Consider the following 24222-nt stretch of genomic DNA (forward strand, 5'->3'; position numbering starts at 1 on the left):
GAAGTATTGGGCCAGAGTCAGAAAGACCCACATCAAATCCAGTCTCTTACTAGGTCATTTCACCTCTGTTTGTATCAGTTTCCTCATTTGTAAGATGGGGATAACAGCATCTATCTCTCAGAGTAATTGTGAGCATCAAATGAGAATATTCTTTAAAAAAGCTTATTTAGCCCAGTAAGTACACAATAATATGCTATTGGCACAAAATAAATGCTATACTACCAGCTTGCTTTTCATTTTCACCTTGCCTTTCCCTCCACTTCCCCCCCTCCCCAGTTCTTCTTCACCCTCCAAATTCACCTACAATTTTTCATAGATATATTTTGCTTACACACAGTTTGCATATTGTCTCCCCATTAGAGTGTGAATGCCTTGATAAAAGAACTGTTGGTTTTTTGCCTTTCTTTGTATCTCCAGCTCCGAGCATAGCACTTGGCACATAGTAGGCATTTAATTGTCAGCTACTTATGTACAAAGACTATGTTCGTATTTTGCAAAACCAGTAATATCTAATATAAGGCCTTCCATCCAGACAGGCTTCTGAATTACAGAATTTCAAGAGTGGAAGGGATCTTACAAAACATCTAGTTTTGCTCTACTGAGGGGAAACCTACTCCTTCTTCTACTTTTAGATAGATCTAATTACTGAGGTCTTACAAAAGATCTAAATTTGCCTCATTCCAACTTCTACTAATGACTGCTAGTTCTTCTCTCTGAACTGAAGCCTATTTTTTTCTTTCCATATTAAACATTCCAGTTTCTTAATCTAAACCCCAAATAACATGGACTCAAGGAAATTCACCATCCTGAGAGTCCTCTGGATACTACAGCTAAACAATGTTCTTTCTAAAGTGTGATGCTCAGAATGTAACATAATAAAAAAATTGAACACTTATTAAATATGTACATGTCAGGCACTAAGGATAAAAGGACAAAGAAACAATCCCTATTACATGGAGTTCCAACCTAACAAGAAAGACAAATACATGTGTGTGTGGGTGTGTGTATACACACATAAATTTATATGTATGTATATATGTATAAACACAAAGTGAATAAAACATATACAAAGTAATACAAAGTAGCTTAGGACTAGCAGTTGGAGGAGATCAAGAAAGATGGTGCTTGAGCCACATTGTAAAGGAAGAAGAGGGATTTATGAGAAGGGAAGGAGAGACTACATTTTAAGTATATGGGATGTGCAAAAGCACACAGATAGGAGGTGAACAACATTACATGTAAGAAAGAGGGAAGACTGGTTTTGCTAGATCACAAAGTTTGGGAAATGAAGCAATATCCAACAAGATTCAGAAGTTTGGGCATGATCCTAGAGGCAACAGCATCCCAATGAAGTTAATTGAATAGGAAAGTCACATGTCACAGGCAGAACTGTGCTTTAATGAAAGAGACTTTGCCAGCTGTAAGATGGATCAGAGTGGTGAGAGACTTAAGATAGTGTCACTGTTGCAGTAGTCTAGTCTCAACTAAGGTGGTATCTGTGTGAATAGAGGAAAACTATTGAAAAAGAAGCTACTGAAGCAAAATATATTTGAAAAGGAAGCAATATCCAATGTAGCTGTGAAATTAAGGTAGATCAGATTATAAAGGGCCTTGAAAGTTACAAGGATTTTATATCTGATTCTAGAGACAATAGGGTTAAGTGACTCACACCATCAAAAGACTATAGAGATAACTCAATATTGTAGCAATACTCCAGATATGATCTAAAGCTAAAAAATAATATAATTACTCTCAAAAGCTATTCCTCTCTTCATCCATCCCAAGATATGTTCCCTTTTTTGGATAGATACCATAGCATACTTGGACTCAGAATGAGTTTTTAATCCACTAAAATCCCTAGATCTTTTCTCATGTCTTTCTTACCATGTCTCTAGACATCTTGTACTAGTGAAGTTGACATTATGAAATATAATACTTTCTCTATATTAAGTTTCACATTACTGATTTAATCTAATATTCTTCCCCATCAGGATCATTTGGGATCTGCTTCATCATCCTTTCTTGTCAGCATCTCTGTCAGTTTAGTGTCACCTGCAAATCTGATAAGGATATCATCCATTCCTTTATCAAAGGAACTGATAAAAATGATCAACAACCTTGCCATCTGGGGGAGGGGGTGGGGGAAAGAGGGGAAAAATTAGAACAAGAGGTTTGGCAATTGTCAATGCTGTACCCATACATATAACCTGTAAATAAAAGGCTATTAAATTTAAAAAAAAAAAATGATCAACAACACAGATCTTTCTTGATTAACTGACAACTCTTTTTCTCCCTTATATGATAACATATAGATGTATCATAGTTTGGAGCTTTTTTCCTTTGGAGATATATATGGTCAAACAAACCACAACTTCTAATATAGGAAAAAAATTTCACCCTTGTGAGTATATTTAAAGGAAATTCACTCACCTAAGTCTAATTTACAATGATCTGGTCCTCTTAAAGGAGAGGAATATAAGGAAAAATTTACATTCTGTTCTTTGAAGATTAATGGTGTTGATGCCAGCTGATTGTAAGTAAAAGGTTTTCGCTGTGGTGTTTTAAAAGAATTCAGCTCAATAATTTCAGTTTTACTTCCATGGTCTTCTGAAATTTCATAATTATGGGGTGGAGCTTCTGAAGTAAGTTCTTCAAACCAGTTAAGGCTTATTGGCCCTAAATCTGTGAGGAAACACAAAATACTTTACTTGTTAAGCTTTAATCAATGCCATTTAAATGTCCAGGGACCTAGATTCATGATATGAGATTTTATGGCTTTGATAAAGAAAAAAATGTTAAGAATTAGAATGGGAATGTTTCTAGTTTGTTTACCGTTAAATCAAGCTATCATAAGTGTTTATGTTCATTGGATTAGAAACAACATTTGGGAGAGGGCACAGGGGATTTAAGTGAGAAATTTCCTAGAAGAGCTATTAAGCAGGTAACAAACATGTCTATTGACCTGTGGTAGAACTGGAAAAATGATCACTAATAATTCAAGCTTAACTTTTCCATTCCAATACTGCCCCCACCCCCACTATTCTCATTTCTATTTCCTATTATCTATTAATATTATTAATAGGTATTGGGGATACATAAATTAATTTAGTATATTTAGATTGATTCATATGTTGATTCTAGGGCTTACTATGGATGTTGGCCCTATTTCTCATGTCCATGACATAATAGGAATAAATAGGAAATAATTCACACACTAATATAATATTAATATAATATTATTTCCTATATATAATATTATTATAATTATTATATAATATATAATATAATAATATATAATATTATAATATATAATATAATATATAATATATACTTATTATATTATTATAATTATTATAGTATAATAATATTATCCTAATATAATATTATTTCCTATTTATCCTATAGAAGATTTGCTTTGTATGTATCTGTTTATATGTTTGTCTGCCATTAGATGGCAAATTTCCTGAGGGCAGGGATTGTATTTCCCTTCTTTAGATATCCCTGGTGCTTGATACACAGTAGGTACTTAATAAATATTTTTTGATTGATTAGTTCACTATGTATAAAAATTGACACTATTTATTTCTAGAACTTAAGATCCAAAATGTTTACTTTGTACAGCATTACTTTCATTTTGACAGGCAAATCAGACAAGACTAAACAACAAAAAGATGCTTAATAAATGCTTGCTATAAGAGAAAAACGGATTAGGTTTCAGCTAAGTGACTTCTACACATATTTTTACAATATCTTTGATTACAAGCGCCGTATAAGGGACATTAATAGATGTGCAGGTGACATGACATGAAGACAGCACTGAAGGGTACCAGACGCATAACAGACACTAAATAAATGTTTACTGAAGTGAATTTTCTTTCAAGCCTGACATATACCCGAACAACCCAGTCACAAGTTATATAATATATTAATTTATATAACTTATATAATAATGTGTGTATTAAAAGTTATTTATCAGGCAGTTAAAATATTTGTTAACATTATAGCAAATAGAGGGGCAAAAGGAAACCCCAGTTTCTCCTTAAGAGACGTACAATTACTTCTAAATTGTCTTGCACATATTTTCTAATTTGTGTACTAAACTGTTTCCCAAGGAAGCTGCCAGGTTTAACAGTATTCTTCACGGAGTGCTCTCTGGAAAGAGTAAATACAGTGTTTGTTTACTGGCACGTCTGGGGCCGTGCTAAGGGGAAGGAATAGGAAAATAAACAAGACAAGCCCCGTCCTCAAGGGGATCGATAATACTCTGGAAGCAGAGAAAGACATAAAGAAGGGGACAGCGAGAGAGGGCTACTGATTAGGCTAATTTAATGCAAATGAATATGAATAAAAAAAAAAACGGGGGGGGGGGGGGGGCGCTGAGATTGGCGAACCACGTTTCTGCTCCAAAAGCGGAAAGAAATAAGCCGTCCTACCTGATTCGCTGCACTGTGTCTTAAAAACGTCAAAAAAGGATGGCATTTTCTTGCTCCCGGAAACATTAGTCTGTTAAAGAAGCCTGCAAAATGGAGGGTTATAAGGAATGCCTGGAGAAAGGAGGGGGAGGTTATCAGCGAGTGTTAGTACCCAACAGAGGGGCCGCTACGCGGTGGGCCAATCTTCCCATTGTAAGGATAGGCAAACTGAGGCGGCGAAAGGTCCGAGACGAATCCGGTTTCTCCCGAAATGGCAATCCTTAGGTCAGCGCCGGGAGGACTGGAAGAGGGAAGGGCTGTGACGGCGGTCACCACCACGCCCGCCCTCAAGCTGACACCAGCCAGGTCCGGAGATGCTGCCCGGCACCCGGGCGGACGGGAGCTCCCGGAACTGACCGGGCCGAGGCGGGGGAGGTTGGGAAGGAAGGGAGAGAGCTGCGCAAGCGCCCATGCACCTCCCCAATTCGGGCTCCGACCACTAATCTAGTCTGCACAACTTCTCAGCAAACTTTCGGGTTCTCGCGCCAAAAGGCAGCCGGACCGTCACGTGACCACGTGACGTACGAGCGTCGCTTCCGGAATCGCGAGTCGACGCCGCTTTGGCTCCACCCATTGCCCCTTGTCAGGCTTCCCCTGAATTGGAAGACAAGTCGGAGGGATTGGGCGGGGACAAGGGTGGACTTGACCTCTCACTCCCGCTCGCCTCTCTCGAAAAAGGCCTAAAAGTATTTTGCGCATGAGCACGTGCGCTCCTGGCCCCGCCCCCCGTCTTCCGCTTTCTTCGGGGGCCCCAGGACGCTGTCTACGTAAGCGGAGGGCGTGGCCAAGCGGGAGGCGGGGCTGCGCCCTTTGCGTCCTAGGGAGGTTTCTCCTCCCTTTTGGTTTTTAGCCTGTTCTTGGTGGGGCGTTTGTGCAGCCTCTTCCATCCCAAGATTCTAAAACTTTGCTCAGGAAGTTAAATGGAGTAGATACAGAAAAATTCCAATTCCATCCCCGGGGGGGGGGGGGCAAGCTAATTACTCCTTTTCTGCCTCAGTTTCCTCTTCTGCAAAATGCAATTAAGGCGAAAGAGGAGTCAACATTTCTAGACCTTGTCCCTGCGCTCACCCCATTCCCCGCTCCCTCAAAAAATAAAAAATCCAAGTCTTTCTGTCGTCTCATTTCTATCACAGCTCCCCCATTCTTTTAGTGGCACAGGCTAAAAACCATTGCCTCATCTTTCTCAGGGACCGCATCTGTCAGCTAAAAATAGTATCCGTCAAGCCCTGGGGATAACAAGGACAAAATATAGCCCCTGCTGTCAAGAAACTCGCCTTTTAAATGAGCAGACGTGTATGGAGTTCGGTACAAGCAAGATATAGACAGGATCAACTTGGGGTAGTCTCCCCGGGAAGGTGCTGTGGTTTCTAGCCTCTTGCTAAATGAATGAAGAAGCATTTAATAAATGCTTACTGTGTGCCGAACACTGTCTCACTTCAAAATCAAAGACAACTCCTGTTTTCAAGTTTATATATACATACATATATATATATGTATATTTATACCTTTTTTTTATTATAGTAACTTTTTATTGACAGAATCCATGCCAGGGTAATTTTTTTTTACAACATTATCCCTTGCACTCACTTCTGTTCCGATTTTCCCCTCCCACCCTCCACCCCCTCCCCTAGATGGCAAGCAGTCCTATATATGTTGAATATGTCGTAGTATATCCTAGATATATAATGTATGTGTGCAGATCCAAACAGTTTTCTTGTTGCTCAGGGAGAATTGGATTCAGAAGGTAAAAATAACCCGGGAAGAAAAACAAAAATGCAAGCAGTTTACATTCATTTCCCAGTGTTCTTTCTTTTCGCTGCTTCTGTCCATCCTTGATCAATTGAAATTGAGTTAGGTCTCTTTGTCAAAGAAATCCACTGACATCAGAATACATCTTTATACAGTATCGTTGTTGACGTATATAATGATCTCTTGGTTCTGCTCATTTCACTCAGCATCAGTTCATGTAATTCTCTCTGTATTCATCCTGCTGGTCATTTCTTACAGAACAATAATATTCCATAACATTCATATATCACAATTTACCCAACCATTCTCCAATTGATGAGCATCCATTCATTTTCCAGTTTCTAGCCACTACAAACAGGGCTGCCACAAACATTTTGGCACATACAGGTCCCTTTCCCTTCTTTAGTATGTCCTTGGTGTATAAGCTCAGTAGTAGCACTGCTGGGTCAAAGGGTATGCACAGTTTGATAACTTTTTGAGCATAGTTCCAAACTACTCTCCAAAATGGTTGGATTCGCTCACAACTCCACCAACAATGCATCAATGTCTTAGTTTTCCCACATCCCCTCCAACAATCATCCTTATTTTTTCCTGTCATCTTAGCCAATCTGACAGGTGTGTAGTGGTATCTCAGAGTTGTCTTAATTTGTATTTCTCTGATTAATAATGATTTGAAACACTCTTTCATATGAGTGGTAATGATTTCAATTTCATCATCTGAAAATTGTCTGTTCATATCCTTTGACCATTTGTCAATTGGAGAATGGCTTGGTTTCTTATAAATTAGAGTCAGTTCTCTATATATTTTGGAAATGAGGCCTTTATCAGAACCTTTAACTGTGAAGATGTTTTCCCATTTTGTTGCTTCCCTTCTAATCTTGTTTGCATTAGTTTTGTTTGTACAGAAGCTTTTTAATTTGATGTAATCAAAAATTTCTATTTTGTGATCAATAATGGTCAAGGAGTTTATATTTTAAACAGAAGCGTACAATGGAAGTATACCGTGGAGTAGTTATTGATCCAGAAGGTTACAGGGATGAAGAATGGGGAAGAGGAGGACATAGAAATGAAACATCTTCTAGCTACAATGTTGTAGTTTTAAAATCACCTTCTAGTCTAGACTGAAGAGGGTTAGGGAGAGGTGTAGTTTGATAGGGTATCTGAGGCAGAATGACAATTGGTAGAGATGGTGGGAAGTGAATTTCAATTTTATAATACTATTGCTATTCCCTTTCTTTCATTCCTACTGCTGTCCTGTCAAAGTAGATCACATCTGATCATTGCCATGATAACTAGGAGCATTCTCATCCTCTCTTCCTTTACAGAGGAAGCTAAGGATGATTATATGATCTCCCCAAGTTCCACTAAGTAGCAATATTCTGAGATGTGCTTAGAACTTAGTTCTGTTAACTCCAAAATTAGGCTTCTTTCTAGACTGTGGTTCCTTCTCTGTTGTCTTATGTCACACCAGTGGAAGAATCAGAATTTTTTTTTAATAGCCTTTTATTTACAGGTTATATGTATGGGTAACTTTACAGCATTGACAATTGCCAAACTTCTTGTTCCAATTTTTCCCCTCCTTTCCCCCACCCCCTCCCCCAGATGGCAGGATGACCAGTAGATGTTAAATATATTAAAATATAAATTAGATACACAATAAGTATACATGACCAAACCGTTATTTTGCTGTACAAAAAGAATCAGACTCTGAAATATTGTACAATTAGCCTGTGAAGGAAATCCAAAATGCAGGTGGGCAAAAATATAGGGATTGGGAATTCAATGTAATGGTTTTTAGTCATCTCTCAGAGTTCTTTCTCTGGGCACAGCTGGTTCAGTTCATTATTGCTCCATTGGAACTGATTTGGTTGATCTCATTGCTGAGGATGGCCAGATCCATCAGAATTGATCATCATATAGTATTGTTGTTGAAGCATATAATGATCTCCTGGCCCTGCTCAGGGCCTGCTCAGGCCCTGCTTGACCTGAGTGATGGCTTCACTCAGCATCAGTTCGTGTAAGTCTCTCCAGGCCTTGGAAGAATCAGAATTAAAAACTATCATTATCTCCAGGCTGGACTGTTGCCATATCTAGTTCTTGCCTGAAATTTTCTTTTTTTTTTTTTTTTTTTTTTTTTAGATTGATAAAAGATGTTTATTATTGAGTTTAGAAGTAAGGGATAGGTGAAGGTAGAGATAAGGAGGGCAATGGACAGAGGGTCCAGTGGACAGAGGGTCCTCACATGGCTGCCATGTTTGGAATCTCTGCAAAGAGGGGTTCCCAGTGAGGCCCTTTTAAGTCAGAGACTTAGCTCGAGGGTCTTTGGGGTGTAGCCCCAAAGTTTTGCCTGAAATTTTCAATCCACTGATGAGTTGGGTTAAATAGCCTCTGAGTTCCTTCCAACTCTCTATCTTTGATCTATGATTTCTATCCAAAAGTAGGCCTGGAATACAAATTCTTCCTCAGATGCTTAGCTAGTTCTGTGATCATGGGAAAGTCATTTAATCTTCATCTACCTCAGTATGCTACACTGTAAAATGGAGATAATAGCATTTAGGTCACAGGGTTTCTGTGAGGATCAAATAAGAGAGTATGTATAAAGTGTCTAGCATATGGTAGGCCTTTATCTTATTCCCTTCCCCTTTGTTTCATCCATTTTATGTTCTGATGTCAGATTAATATTTCTTTGAAAAATTTTAAAATAATAGCCTTTTATTTTCAAAATATATATAAAAGATACCTTCCAACTTTCACTCTTGCAAAAATCTGTATTTCAAGTTTTTCTCCCTCCTTCACTCTCTCCCCTAGACAGCAAGCTAATACATGTGCAATTCTTCTATATATATTTCCATATTTATCATGCTGCACAAGAAAAATCAGACCAAAAAGGAAAAAAACGAGAAAAAAGCAAGCAAACAGCAACAAAAAAAGGTGAAAATACTATGTTGTGATCCACATTTAGTCCCCACAGTCATCTCTCTGGGTAAGATGTCTCTCTCCATCACAAGTCCATTGGAATTGGCCTGAATCAACTCATTGTTGAAAAGAGCCAAATCCATAATAGTTTATCATCATACATAGATTAATATTTTTAAAGCATTATTATGATTGTGTCAGCATTTAGTACTATGTACTGTCACCATTCTTACCAAAAAAAAAACAAAAAAAAACTCCAATATTCCCTAATGCCAGTGGAATACATCTTTGACTCTTTAGTCTGTTATTAAGGGCACTTTACAATTCTATTTTTCCAATTTTATTTTCTACCACTCCTCTTAACACCATAATTGCTGTCAAATTTAACTCCTATATGTTCTCCAAACAGCCTTTTTCACACCTCCATGTTTCCTTCTAATATAATGAACTGGAAGCAGGGGTCTGCTGGACCTAACAAGTTTTTACATCTCTGAAATTGGTATTATTTTGTAAACTGTCTAGACTTTAAAAGTGCTGGGGAAATTGTTAATAATGCATAATAATTCCAAACTCCAGTAACCACTGACTTAGCTTGCATACTTTCTTGTTAGAAGGAAAATTCTTTCTCCAGGTTTTTGTCCACTTAAAGAGGCCAAACTTGGAGAAAAGAGAATTAAAAGAATTTAATAAAAAAATCATGTTAGCCAACTTGAAAAGCTAATTACCAGAAATCAGCCAGGGATTCAGGACAGAGCCAGTTTTTATCAATAATTTTCCTAATAAGATAGATAATTCTGATTGGTCCATAGAAGCAAAAGAGGGTGGGCTATTGAATTTCAGCTTCTCAATTGCCTGTAAGTGATGCTTAACAATTAGAGATATATCTCAGATAGCAGGAAATAGAAAAATTACAGATGGTTGCCTTCTTTAATATTGATTGACAAGCAGTATTGGAAACAATGAGTTACTGAGTCATCATAGCTTTCAATGCTATCTCTCCATCAGAGAAGCATATTGGGTGAGATAGCATTGCTTCCTGAGTAACAAGGAGAAAAGCTGAAATACTAGTAGCAGTAAAAGTGTTATGCCATAGTTCTCTTTAACTGTTCTGACTTGGTTTCCCTGAACTAGTTTCCTTTGTCTCAGTTTCCTTAACTGTTCTGTCAAATCCCCTTAGTCGTAAAAATCCACTCTGGTCCATTAAGATTGGGAACCATTTACTCTAAGGTTATAAATTGCTAGCAAGATAAACAAGAAGAGCAGAGCTCCTGTCCTCAAGAATTTACAATATCCCTCAAGACCTCACTGACATCTTTATCTCTAGGTATTCAGACATCCTGTCTCTGGGCTTTTAGGATTTATGGTCTCCCCCCATCCTGACAGAAGCCTTCCCACGCATTTTGGTTCTTTGTCTCTAGAAGGGTATTTAAGGAATTGGGCAGTTCCTATTCATGGCTGGATTCCAGCCCTGGGACCAACATGGTTTCCTTGGTCCCAGTACATTTTTATCTCTATCTGACTGGATAATTTGAGACAAGAGTCCTGTCCAGTCAATTATACTCTCCAATTAATAGAATATTGAAAACTCTCTAATCTCTCTCCTGCCTCAATTTCTCTGGCATTACAAAAGAAAATTCAGAAGCTAAAACTGATACGCAGTTGAATTTTCCAGAAAGAGCACCAAACTGTCAAAAAAACTTGATTCCTTTCCCAGGACTGTTCCTGATCAGCATTATAGTAGCTAGGGCCCTTCTTCCTTCCTCATCTATTCAGATTCTGGACTAGTAGCGATTGCCCCACTGGAGACCCAATTGGTCAGTTCCAATTATGCAGTCTTTTCCTTCCTTCCTTCCCTCTCTTCTTTCCTTCCTTCCTTCCTTCCTTCCTTCCTTCCTTCCTTCCTTCCTTCCTTCCTTCCTTCCTTCCTTCCTCCCTCTCCCTCTGTCCACATGGGAAGTCATATCCCTACATGTAGGAGTTCTACTCACAGGAATAGAAATTTTGATTGTTTAAACTTCTCTAGCTATCTTGGGGTTTGTGGGAATAGATTTTTAAAATTCTTTTCTCTTCCCTTTGGCCTCTGACAAAACCCATTGGAATTCAAATGGAGCTACTAGACTATAGCTTAAACCCCAAATCATTCTGGGTCTCAATGACTGGCCAATAATAGGTCTTACTTCATTTGATCATTGTTTGGGTTTTGATAGCTCAGAGTGAGTGAAAATAGTAACTGTTTCTGTTTTGGCCAGAAACTAAGGATCTTCCCCTCCCATATTAATTTTTTTTTTTTTTAAAGTTGGTAAACTAGGTTATCTTTTGCCTCATTTCTTATCTAGCCTTAAATCACCAAATGGGTGTTGTCCTCAGACAAACTGAGACCTGGGAAAGACCTTAATTTAAGGTCTCTCTCTGCAACTGGGGCCATTTCCAATTGTCCTAACCTCTGTCATGCCATGAACTCAGTTGACTTCTGATGGAGTGAGGATTTTGTACAGACTGCCTCACTAAAATTCAATTCACTTGAGAGTCATGACATTACCCTCTTGATGTCATTGGTCCTCTTGGGAACACAATAGATCCCGGAAAAGTAAACTTAAATCAATAACTCTGGAGCCCTTGTCAATATGTTTACTTTTTTCCCTAGTCAGTCAAAGTGTTTTGTAAGGCTCAAATGAAATAATAAATGTAAAGTGCCTTGCAAAACGTTTAAAGCATATATAAATGCTAGCCATTATAATTTATTATGAGATTGCAGTCACTTGGCTTTTAGATTGGTGATAATTTAATTCCCAGAGACTTCTATGCTATTCTGACACAGTTTAACCAGTGTTTATAGATCAATACTAGGGTGTGTTGATAAATAGTTAAGGGAGGAGGGGATCTATATACATATACACATATACATTTTTAAGTTTAATCTGCATCATTAACATTTTTATAAGTCTAGATAATCAACAAAACAACAACTCAAGTCCTAATTTGTGATTTCTGATGTGTAAATGCTTACACTGAAAATTTAATAAGTAAATTAGAGCTGGCTCCAGGATACAGCTGATCAGAAGACATAGTTCAAAGCAAGGACAATTTATGAAATAAAGTAGGGAGATTAGTAATAGCTCGTTTCCCTTATAAACCCCTGGCAATATTCTCCCACAAAAATACATACTATCAGTGGGGAAGCAAGTATTCATAGTGATCCTGTGTGGAGGGGCCTCTCACAGTCTCTGCTGGACTCATTGGGCTTAATCCATTTATAGGTATAGAGCATGGTTCCATTAGGTCATAGGGCCTATTCCTTTCTGAGTGTGGAATACGCCTGTCTTGCCATAAAGTGTCTACTAGTGCTTTCTGCTTGTCACTTTCTCAGTATCTTTTTATGGAGTATTATTCCTTATTACTACTTTTTAGACTTTTTCTTGCAGTACCAGCCAAGCCACCTCAACATCAGTTTGTTATAAAGCCTAGGTTTCCAAATTTTTTTTGATCATACACATTTTTTAAGAAAAACAAAAAGTTCCTCAAACTTTTGAGTACTAATATATATAATATATTTATACACACACTATAATATATACTATATATACTATAATATTTAAACAAAGATATATATATTATATATAAATTTCATGTCTGTTGTACTAATCACTAATGTACACAAATAAAACAAAAATACAAAAATATAAAAGATGAGAGTGAAAAATTTCACTTTAATGAATAGCATAAAATTCATTTTTGGATTTTGAGAACAAGGTCACTGATTGCATAGAATAGCAGTGTTTTAAAGGAGAAACTGTGATGGATTTGTAGTTTGAGCACTTGGATTCTAGATACTGATCTTGCTACTGTCAACTTTTTTCAGAGTTTGGTCTAAGAAAGACAGAGTTAGATTGTATCTGTGGATTTATTCCTCTTAAGAAGGCAGATGGGTGTGTGTGTGTGCGTGTGTGTGTGTGTGTGTGTGTGTGTGTGTATATACTAAACTTGGGGTAGACTTAGGCAGCAAGGGTTATAGAGACAAAAATCACAAGTCAGAGTGTCCCTGGGCTGGGTTGTTTTTCAGAAGCCCTATCATGGCCATATTAGGCCAATCCCCAGGACTGGGGTTGGCATGAGTCAGTCTGAATTGGTTTTGTAGCATTGAAGGAGTTCAGAGTTTAGCAAGTGAATACTGCTAGGGATTTCTGATGTACCCAGCTTAAGGAATACTCAGTTTGTCTCCTGCAAGGCTGATTCTGATTCCCAGGTTAGTCTGGCCTCCTCTGGATGGTAGAGGAGCTTAAGCAAAACAAGGTGGTTAGTCATTAACTGTCTCAGTTCCATACTACTTATTAGCTGTGGGATCATAGGCAAATCACCTGGGCCTCAGTTTTCTCATTTGTAAAATGAGGGGACTGGACAAGATGCTTTTAAGATCCTGCTTCATTATTTTGCCATTTCTTGTGGCAGATGGATGACTCAGTGGATAGAATGCTGCACTTGTAGTCAAGAAGACTTGCATTTAAATATGACTTCAGATATTTACTATCTGTATGACCTTGGACAAGTCATTTAACTTTTGTTTGCTTTGTTTTTTTTCAGCTGTAAAATGGGGATAACTGTCTTTCAGAGTTGCTATTGAGGGTTGAGTTATTTGTAAAGTCCTAAGCACAATTCCTGATACATAAAAGGCATTATATAAATGCTTATTCCCTTTCTTTAACAGTAAATATAAGTGTTTTAAAAGGAGTCCTATTTCTTTATCTGTAGATATTTTATATACATAATGCAAAAAGAGACAGTTAATTGACCCTGTAGTTAGAGTGTTGGCCTGCAGTGAAAAAGACTGGGCAAATTTTTAAACTCCTCTATCTGCCTTAGTTTCCTCAAATGTGAAATGGAGATTATACTACCAAAGACTTCACAGGTTGTAATAATTAAATGGCATAATATTTGTATAACACTTAGCATAGTGCTTGGCACATAGGAGGTACTTCCTTTGAAAAATAACAAGCTATGCTTTTTTTTTTTTAACTTTCCCATTTTTTTCCCCTTTTTGTTCTGATTTTTTTTGGTGCATCAGGATAAATGTAGAAATATGTTTAGAAGAACTGCATATGTTTAACCTATATTGGATTACTTGCTGTCTAGGGGAGAGGGAGTGGAAGGGAGGGAAAAAATTTTGGAACACAAGGTTTTGCAAGGCTGAATATTGAAAACTATTTTTGCATGTATTTTGAAAATAAAAAAGCTATTACTAAAAAGAAAAGAAAAAGAAAAACAATAAGTTAGTCAATTGTCTCTGATTCCAGAATATTTTCTATCTTACTTACAATTTTTGTTTTTTAATAAAGGTTGGCTCTGACAAGAGAACTTACATTTTAAACAGGATTCCCAGGCTAGCCATGTTTTTATTCTTCTGCAAGCTGGACTCTTGACTCTCTGGACTTTCTCTATCAAGCTCCAGTGTGTATAATCTTCTCCTACATTTTCATCTTTTCTGTGTTGTCTTCCCCCATTAGAATGTAAGCTTCTTGAGGGCAAGGACTACCATTTTTTTTTTCTTCTTGTATTTATAGTCTCAATACTTAGTATGGTGTTTGGAATACAGTAAGTGCTTAATTAATGCTTCTTGACTCCACATGATTGTCACTTTGTATTAATTCATATGTTTTACCAATCTTCTCTGAAACTGTTCTTTTTATCATTTTACATGGCAGAAATATTATTCTATTATATTAATAATCATAATTTGTTCAGCCATTCCTCAAATGATATAAATCTCCTCAGTTTTTAATTCTTTGTCACCATGAAAAAAGCTGCTTAATATATTTATAAAGATGGATCTTTCTTTGAACTCTTTAGATTTAGACCTAGAAGTGTTAAAAGGATATACTATGCATAGTATATCAGCTTTTGAGACATGTTTTAAAATAGTCTTCCAGAATGTCTGTTCTAATTCACAGCTCTAACAACAGTGTTTTCCCACAGCTCCTTTTGTATCATTTTAGGCAATCTGATAATACTAGGTAGAACCTCAGAGATGTTTGATTTTCATGTATCTAGTTATTAGTGATTTGGGGCATTTTTAAATTGGTTATTGGTCACTTGGATTTTTTCCTCTAATAACTGCCTATTTATATCCTCGGATCTCTTATCAATTGGGGGATGACTTTTATTCTCATGCATTTAAGTTTCCTCTTAAATGCATGAGAATAAAAGTCACACATATATATATATATATATATATATACACACATATATGTATTCAGAATGTAATCCTTATCAGAAAAAAAAAGGTTGTTACAAAGCTTTCTCTACAATCTCTCCTTTTCTTCTAATTTTAGCAAAGCAATCCAGTTTGAGTGACTTGCCCAGGATCACAAAGGTATTTAAGTGTCTGAGTCGAAATTTGAATTCTGGTTCTCCTGATTCCAAGGCAGGTGTTCTTTCTATCCTCTGTTCCACTCAGCTGCCCCTTCCGGCTTTTCTTTTTTTCCCCTGAGGCAATTGGGGTTAAGTGATTTTGCCCAGGGTCACACAGGTAGGAAGTGTTAAGTGTCTGAGGTCAGATTTGAATTTAGGTCCTCCTGACTTCAGGGCTGGTGCTCTATCCACTGCATCATCTAGCTGCCCCAGCCTTTTTTAAAACTTCAGCTGACACATGATAGATTTTTCTTTAGCCCTTTATTATAACTGAATCTATCTCTTTCAAGTGAATTTCTTAAGAACAGCGTATTGATATATTCTTCTTCCTAAGTCATTCTCTTATCCTCTTTTGTTTTATGGTGAGTTCATCCAAATAACATTCACACTTATGATTATTAGTTGTGTATTTCCCTTTATCTTATTCTCCTACAAGTTTTCTTCTTTTTATTTCTAGCCTATTCTTTATAAAGAAAAAAGTGGTAAGAATGGAGTGTGCTTACCACTATCAATCTATGCTTGATGTAATATTCTTCTGTTCTTTTTTTTTCTTTCCTTCACCCAGTCCCAATCATAAGTTCTTTTTCCTCCCTCCCTCCCTCTGTCTCTTTCTTTCTTTGTTTTTCTTTCTCTCTCCTTTTCTCTTTCTTCTCTCTCTTTCTTTATTTCTTCCTTTCCTTTTCTTTTCTTGATCCATCTGCTGCTTTAAAATTTGTTTTTCTTATGATGAATCCCTCTCTTCTACCTTTCCACCTCATATGATTTCCTTATATTTACCACCCTCCCCTTCTAAGGAATTGCTAAACAAGAATGAATATTTAGTCAATATTTGATGAATTATTATCAACTACATGTATGTACTTGTATGTACTAGTTTGGACTATGTATCAAGTCTCAGTTTTGATACAGCTGTGTCTTCACACATGAAAAAAAAATTGTGCCAACAAAAAGATGAGTATTGGAATGGCTAAAATATAAAGGCAAATTACACGGTGACACTATTACCCTGATCCTTAGGTTGAATGGTGTAAAGCAAAAGATATAACCATGGTTGGCCCTAGAGGAAAGCATTGAAATGGGTGGGGTAAGAAGGTGATGGAAGTAAAATTTGGGTTAGTCTGGAAGGGGGCAGGAATGAATGGTTCTGAGTGATGGAGAACCAGGTGGCAATTAGCACAGTGGGTATTTCCTAGTTTCTTATTTCAATCAGAGATAATAGGCAGCAGCTCCTACACAAACTTGAGATAAATGGAGAAGCTGGTAGTCGATCGAGGGGATGTGATTGGAAGGAGGAAGGATGTGCTAGGAAGTGTAGAAGCACTGAAAACAAAACAAGAAAAGTAGGCCTAGAATTTGGATGTGCTGCCCGGGGAGGGAAGGGGGGCCATGGAGAGATTCGTTTGTTTCCCCTTGTATCAGGGCTATGGAAACCCCCTGGCCGTGGGCAGGCCCAGCCTCCCCAAGCAGAAACACCCTGGCCCTTCCGCTTTCTTGGTGGGTCCTGGGCAAGTGCCCGCCAACCCCGGTGACTATTTGGACAGTTACAAGCGGGCACAGCTCAAGGCCATCCTATCTCAGGTGAACCCCAACATGAGCCTGCGGCTGTGCAAAGCAAACACCAAAGACGTGGGGGTGCAGGTCAGCCCGCGGGCGGATAAGTTCATTCAATGCTCCCTGGGGCCTCGGACCCTGCACAGCGGCTCCCCCTGCGAAGGCGGCAGCCCCTCCGGCGTCTCCACACGAGGCTTCTATTCTCCAGTGCTGGGTCGGGGGTTCCTGCTCCGCCTCAACAAGCAAGAAGGCCAGGGGAAAGGGAAGTCGTTCTCGGAGCCAGTGGAGTCCGGACCTCAGCAGCCCTTTTCTCCAGAGGCAGAAGGGACCAAGGAGGCTGAGGAACAGCCACCCCAGCTGGAAGAGAACCCCCAGGGGGAGGGAGATGAAGAGACTGATGCCCCAGGGCAGGAGACCCAAGATGGGGAGGCTGAACTTCAGAAGGAGGGAATTATTCTTCCCAGGAAGCCCACTTTCCAGGTGAGTCCCATCTTTAAAGGCTAACCCCTCTCCCAATTGTTCTCGGCCACCAGCATGGGTCTGTCCCTGTGCAATTTCCAAAGGTCTGTGAAAAACTGAGCAACCAGCTTTCTTTTATTTGAGGGAAGAAAATAGAAAGTAATATTCATTTTTGAATGATAGTACACTCTTCTCTTCAGAAGGGCGACAGCAAATCATCTCAACTTTTTGGGCCTCTGTTTTCTTATCTGCAAAGAGAGTGAGTGTGTGTGTGTGTGTGTGTGTGTGACATGAGCTCTACAGTCTCTTTAATTTACGATCCTGTTCTGTGGTCTTATAAGACTAGTTTCAAGTTCAGATTAACCTTTGGTTTTACATGCTTATGTGCAGAGGGCCCTGTCATGATGAGGAAACCTCTAGTTTGGAACCTAGAGGAAAAAAAAATTAAGTTTGCATTTGGCCTGATTCCAGCCCCCATTAGCTGACTGACAGGGTAAGGGGCTTAGTTTACTCTTCTGGAAAAGCCCTTGGTGGTTGTTTGGGAAATGCTTGTTTGTGCTAGATAAGATATTAAATTTTCAGGAATCTTCTGGATTCTTTTTTCTCATGCATCTTAAGTCCCACGTCCACACTGTAAAAGTAATAGTGTGACTACTCTTGGCTTTTAAATATGGCAACTAGAGCACAAAGGACAAGCTAATTTTTGAATCCTGTTAATATTAGTATTGACCCACTATGTTTTTCTGCGTAGTTTGAATATTTCCTTTCATCCTATTCCCAAACGTGTACAATTGATGATTATATGATTCAGAAGCCTAGTGATGTTACTGATTTTGCAAATAACTATTATTTGCCAATTTCTGAGGTGTAAATCCTCACATCAAAAATTTAACAATCAGTGATGAAATACAATTGTACTGTAAGAAGAGGACTTCAAAAAAAAAAAAAAAAAAAACCCAAAACCCTGGGAAGTCTTTTATGAATAGAAACAAAGTATGGTAAGAACTAAGAACATTATATATAGTAACAGAAATATTATAAGGATGATCAGCTGTGAAAGACTTAGCTACTCTGATCAAGATAATGAACCAAGGAAATTCCAGAGAATCCATGATGAAAAATGCTATCTATGAACTAAATGACATCTAAAGGTGGTACTCATTTTGGCATCCTATATTTCTATAAGCATTGCACATTATCCCATTATCTATGTAAAGAGAAAGTAAAGAGAAAACGGATTAACTCTCAGGATAGATTGAAGCATAATTAAAAAAAACTGTCTTTTATGTTTTCTTTTGCAACATGGCTAACATGAAATTTATTTTGCATGATTTCACATGTATAATACCCATCATATTGCTTGCTTTCTCATTGGTTAAGTGATGAAAAGGGAGAGGGGAGATTTGTAATTCACAGTTTTAAAAAAATGAATATTAAAAAATGTTTAAATGTAATTGAGAAATATTTAATGAAAATATATTTATGACATGTTATTTTATATTTATAATGATAATTATAGTAAATAATTATATTATTAATATTAAAATCTATTAAAAATTAATAACCAGTTCTAGCTAGATAAGGTACTGGATTAGGATTTTAAAGGAGAAATTTAGTGTCCAAAACAAATAGTAGTGACAGTCTCATTGTTTGCTGTCCTGGCCAGATTATATCTAGATTTCCTATTATATCCTAGTATGACTAGCTCATTTTAGGAGAGATACTTATAAGGCAAAGCTTGTCCAAAGAAGGGTTAGTAGAATGAGAATGAGGAATTTAAAATGGCTGGAAGAAATGAATGTTTACTTGGCCCACAGCAGAGAATATTGGGAGCAAGAATAAGAACTAGCCTTAAATATATGAAGGGTTGTCATATGACAGAGGTATGAGACTTTTTCCTCTTAATCACAGAAGACATTTGGATACAAGGGATGGAAATTGCAACAGCAGATTTTTATTCTCTAATAAAGAAACTGCTAACAATTGCAACTGTCCCAAACTTGAATGGTGGGCTGCCTTGACAAAATACTGAGCTCCTCAGTCACTAGAGCTTTTCAAGCAGAGGCTGAATGACTGTTAAAGGATTTTGTAGAAGGGATGATTTTTCTGTTTTGGGTTACATCAGATGACCTCCAAGGTCTTGTGTGGTTCTGAAATTCTTTGTTATTTAAGGATAATGTGTAATGCTTATAGAAATATGGAATGCCATTATTAAAGAGGCATCTTTAGTTATTGTTTAGCTCAATCTCAGTTACAAATAAAGAAACTTAGGCCCAGGAGGTAGAGTGACTTGGAATTGGTGTTTAGAATTCTTAAAAGAATCTGGGGCATTTTTCCAAAACCCAGAGCATCCCATTATTTAGGAGCAGTGGAGCCTAATGACAAAAGATTAAGCAAACTTTGTTCTCTTTGGTTTATCTCTTAAATTTTATAAGATGCTAAAAACAGTCAAGAGAATAGCTGTATCTTGAGGGTAGTCATGAGCTTTTCTTCTTCTTTCCTTATTGCAGTTTTTGGAACAGAAATATGGTTACTTTCATTGTAAAGACTGTAAGACCAGGTGGGAGAGTGCTTATGTCTGGTGTATTTCTGGGACTAATAAGGTAAGTGAAAAGAATAACTAGAAGAAATATTTTTCTTCTAGCTCTTAAGGTGAAAATATTTTTTGGCCTATTGGCCCTCTTTACTAATGAAATCCTTGGTCTAGAATACAGAAAACAACTTTCTATACTCTGCCATGGTCAGATTGCTTCTGAAATACTGTGTTCAATTTGAACACCACATTTTGAACACTACATTTTAGGAAGGAATTTAATAAGCTAGAGAGCTGAAGGGCTTCAAGTCTGTTCTATGTGATCCACAGATGGAAAAAAGGACCCCAGCCTAGAAATGACCCTGGGGAAATATATTATCTTTGGCCTGTCATGTGAAAAAGATTATTATACTTGTTCTGTTTGGGTAATGAGTAGAAGTTAAAAAGAGGTGAAATAAAGCTTTATGTCAGGAAAAACTTCTTAAGAATTAGAATTGTCCAAAAGTAGAATAGTTGGTTTCAGATCCTGCAGTTTTCCCTCTAACTGGAGGTATTTACACAGTTATCTACCTTTATCATGTAAATGTCGATTACAATGACATGCTTTTTTTTTTTTTTTTTTCAAAAAAAAAAAATTTACACTTGGGAACCAAGATCAGTTTGTGTTTTTCTGATCACTACAAAAAAAAAAAAAGAAAAAGAAAAAAAAAAACAGAAAACCCAACTTTAAAAAGTCTTAACACAAAGTGTAAATAGGACCACAGTTTATGAATTTGCTGTTTATTTTTTCTTCTTGGTCATTAGTTACACAAATATGTAGAGGCACACAATCCACACATACTTGTAATATACAAGGTGAAAGGTATACACATGTGGATGTATGTGTACACATGCACAGATACCTATATAGATACATATGTGGATATATGCAACCAACACACAGCACATCTATGACAATAGGTAGTTAATGCTGAATGTCATTAAATATACTTGATATTTTGCTTTTCTGCCTCTGGTACAATAGAAAGAACAAGATTTCTGGTGGTGGAAGATCTGGATTTAAATCCTGCTTCTGAAACTTACTCCCTGTGACTTGGGGAAATCACAAAATTTCACTTAGTCTTAGTTTCCTCATCTATAGAATAAAAGGCTTGGTCTAGATGTCCTCTGGGTCTCTTTTAAGCTCTAGATACTGTTAGGTCAGATGGACATTTTTTTGGTGTACTTATGGGTTGAACCACTTTCTTAGGGAATCAAGAAATTTTCATGGTAGACCACCAGATGGAGCAATGAGTATGAAGTGCCTCATCATAAGGGTATTACATCCAAAAGCTTGCTTTCCTGGAGGAAGGAAAAGAGAACAAAGCAGTATAATTGTTCTGAAGCTTGAGCAGACAACTAGTGGTCTAAATCTGACCTTGAGATCTAGTTCTGTATCAATACAGTGAATAAAAATTTGCATTTATTTTGCTCTTTGTAGATAAGAATAGGGTCAATTTTACTTGGATTAAGAATAGGAGAATTGAGATATGTAAACTTTTATAAATGCCAAATCTCTCTTTAGGTTTATTTCAAACAACTTTGTCGCAAATGTCAAAAGAGCTTTAACCCTTATCGAGTGGAAGGGATCCAGTGCCAGGTAAGCCAGGATTTTGTTTACAATTATCAATAGAAGTTAGGATATAATCATAAACCTCTCCTTTCCAATGTACATAATAATCTAACCAAACCATTCCAGAAGGTATTTTAAACAATTACAAAATAATTTTCATTAGAGAAAATGATTTTACAATTTTTTGGGTAACTTCATCTAATGTTTCAGTACTTCTTGGGAAAATCTGTCAATTTAAGTCTCATTCTATAGCAAAATTTCTTGAATTGTGGGGTCATAACCCTATATGGTGATCACATAACTGAATATATGGGGGTGATGAAATTATTTGTCAGTAAATGTTTGATTTTTATACCTGTTTTATATACCTAATTTCTCCTCATCAAAGTCTTCTTCTTGATACCATCTTCCACAGTATTTCTTTCCCACAAAAAGCATGGAATTTAAATAAACTTAAGTTGTGACTCAGTTTGACTTATAACTCCTTGAAGAAATAAAAGCAAGATGAACAGTAAATATGGTTCATAATCCACTGATGGTGCTTTAGATTCATTTTTGGTTGTTTTTCCTCCCTAAACTGAAGGAAACATTCTTTTTTTTCCCCTTAAAGACTTGTTCAAAGTCTCGCTGCTCCTGTCCTCAGAAGAAAAGACATATTGACCTAAAGAGGCCTCATCGCCAAGAGCTCTGTGGTCGCTGCAAAGACAAGAGACTCTCCTGTGATAATATTTACAGCTTTAAGTATATTGTCTGAAGACCAGTGAGGCTGATGATAGGGTCCTGGGGCTCCTTTTGTTGCATTTTGTCTATTCTTTTGTCATTTGGCTTTGACCTGGCATGGAAAATGGATTAGGCTTTTGTATTTTTTTGTAAAATTTGTAGAATGAAAACTGAATAGTATAAATAGAATAAAATAAAAGTAACTCATGTAAAATTCATGGCAAAGGCATGTTCAGTGTGGTGATTATGGGACATAGTGAAGTAGAGGGCTATGGACAATATTTTATATTTATGATAATGTTGAGAGCTACAATTGGTTGTGTGGGGACAGATTATACATAGTCTACAGTCATTGTACCCCACTAAGAGAGGAAGCAAATGTCCTAGTAATTTGGTATACTATGGAGGTATGTGCTTCCTGATGGTGGAAGACTGAATTGTGGCAAGAACAAGTTGAGAAATACTTGTTAGAAAAATGGATATTGGATCTCCAGCTATAGTTGATTAACCTACTCAACTACATTTGACACAAACATAAAACATATGTTTTATCCACCAAACCTTCCTGTGGTCAGTTAAGACAGATGTCGAATAGAAGGTCTTCTACGTACAAACAGGCTGAAATAGAAAAACGAACATGCAAGTTACTTTTCATTTAATGTACATGTACCATTCTAGTTACTGCAAGTGGAATATTATATTTACTCCTTTTAGAGTATGGATTTGGCTCATCTGCTTGGCTAAAAATGCAGATAAGCCAGCTCTAAACTTGTGTCCAGGGCTACTTCTAAGTGGTAGCCTGCTTTTATAGAAGTGAATATCCCATCCTTTGATTCTTGAGATGGATCGGCTATTTTATAGAATAATATTGGCCTCTGCTTTCACAAAGTAGTATTAGTTAGTATGGCTAAATATTAAGCTGCTGTTTAGTCTTTTGAAGCTTCTGAATTCCAAATCTAAAGTTTCTTATCTGTAGGGCTTAGTGTATGATAGACATAACATGACAACATTAATTAGCCTTTTAATAAAGTAATTTGCCACTTCCTTGAGAAACAGGTGAAACTAATGAAAGGACAATGGTGGCTCATGAGTGGCAATGGCTGTTGGTAGATGAGTGATGGTATTGATCCACCTTATGCTCTAATCTCTTGATGCTCTACTTTTTCTTTAGCTGTGAGACTGATGGTTGGCATGACAGTTGGCGGGACATTAAGATGGACTTGGATAATTAATACCAAATGTTTAACATTTCAAATTGAGTCCTAATTAGGCTTCCCAGTAAGTAGATTTTAGGTTGATCTTTCCACAAGAAGAAGCTTAACAAGTTTTATAACTTTGGGTAGGGAGGAAGTAGTTGAACACAAATCCTGTTGATGATTTATCCTAAAAATTATCTAAGTAGGAGAAAAAATCCAAATCTTCATTTTTCTCTTTTTCTTCTCTACCACTCAAGTATATTATCTCTTATCAAATCTGCCAAGATAAGCTTCCTATTGAAGGAACTCTGAAGCATAAAGAACAAAATAATCATCTTAGTGGATTAATTCCTGAGCTTCTTTGCCTTACCTTTCTGAAAGTAAGAAAGTAAACAAAAGAGAAGCAACAAAAGCCTTAATGCCCAACAAAATACACCCCCTGTTCCTAGCAGACAGAAGAGTTTTTTGTTTGTTTGTTTGTTTTTGTGGACTTAGAGCTTACCTGTTTGTTAGCTGTAATAAGGACGTACATTTCTTCTATTCTCAGTATTCCTCTAAACTCTTCTTGGGCCTCTGGTCTTTCCTGTTCTTGTTAGTTAAACTAGTACCTTT

The 24222-nt window shown here is 37.1% G+C and overlaps 2 protein-coding genes across 2 annotated transcripts in view; one reads left to right on the forward strand and one right to left on the reverse strand.

Annotated features, from left to right (window-relative positions):
• The window catches only part of BRCA2 (BRCA2 DNA repair associated), a 66104-nt gene extending 61002 nt beyond the window's left edge, over positions 1-5102 (reverse strand). Inside the window, exons 1-2 of the mRNA XM_031960726.1 lie at positions 4434-5102; positions 2431-2682 (exon numbers count right to left, since the gene is read on the reverse strand). Coding sequence (XP_031816586.1) covers positions 2431-2682; positions 4434-4479 — 298 coding nt within the window. The 5' untranslated portion in view covers positions 4480-5102. The remainder of the gene's footprint in view (positions 1-2430; positions 2683-4433) is intronic.
• An 11606-nt stretch (positions 5103-16708) lies between these two features.
• ZAR1L (zygote arrest 1 like) lies at positions 16709-22688 on the forward strand. Its single transcript, XM_031960727.1, has 4 exons — positions 16709-17570; positions 20060-20152; positions 21647-21721; positions 22305-22688. The coding sequence occupies exons 1-4, from the start codon at positions 16926-16928 to the stop codon at positions 22446-22448; spliced, it is 957 nt and encodes a 318-aa protein (XP_031816587.1). The 5' UTR covers positions 16709-16925; the 3' UTR covers positions 22449-22688.
• Positions 22689-24222: the final 1534 nt, after the last annotated feature.

This window comes from Sarcophilus harrisii, chromosome 3, assembly GCF_902635505.1.
Source record: "Sarcophilus harrisii chromosome 3, mSarHar1.11, whole genome shotgun sequence".
NCBI classification, from domain to species: Eukaryota; Metazoa; Chordata; class Mammalia; order Dasyuromorphia; family Dasyuridae; genus Sarcophilus; species Sarcophilus harrisii.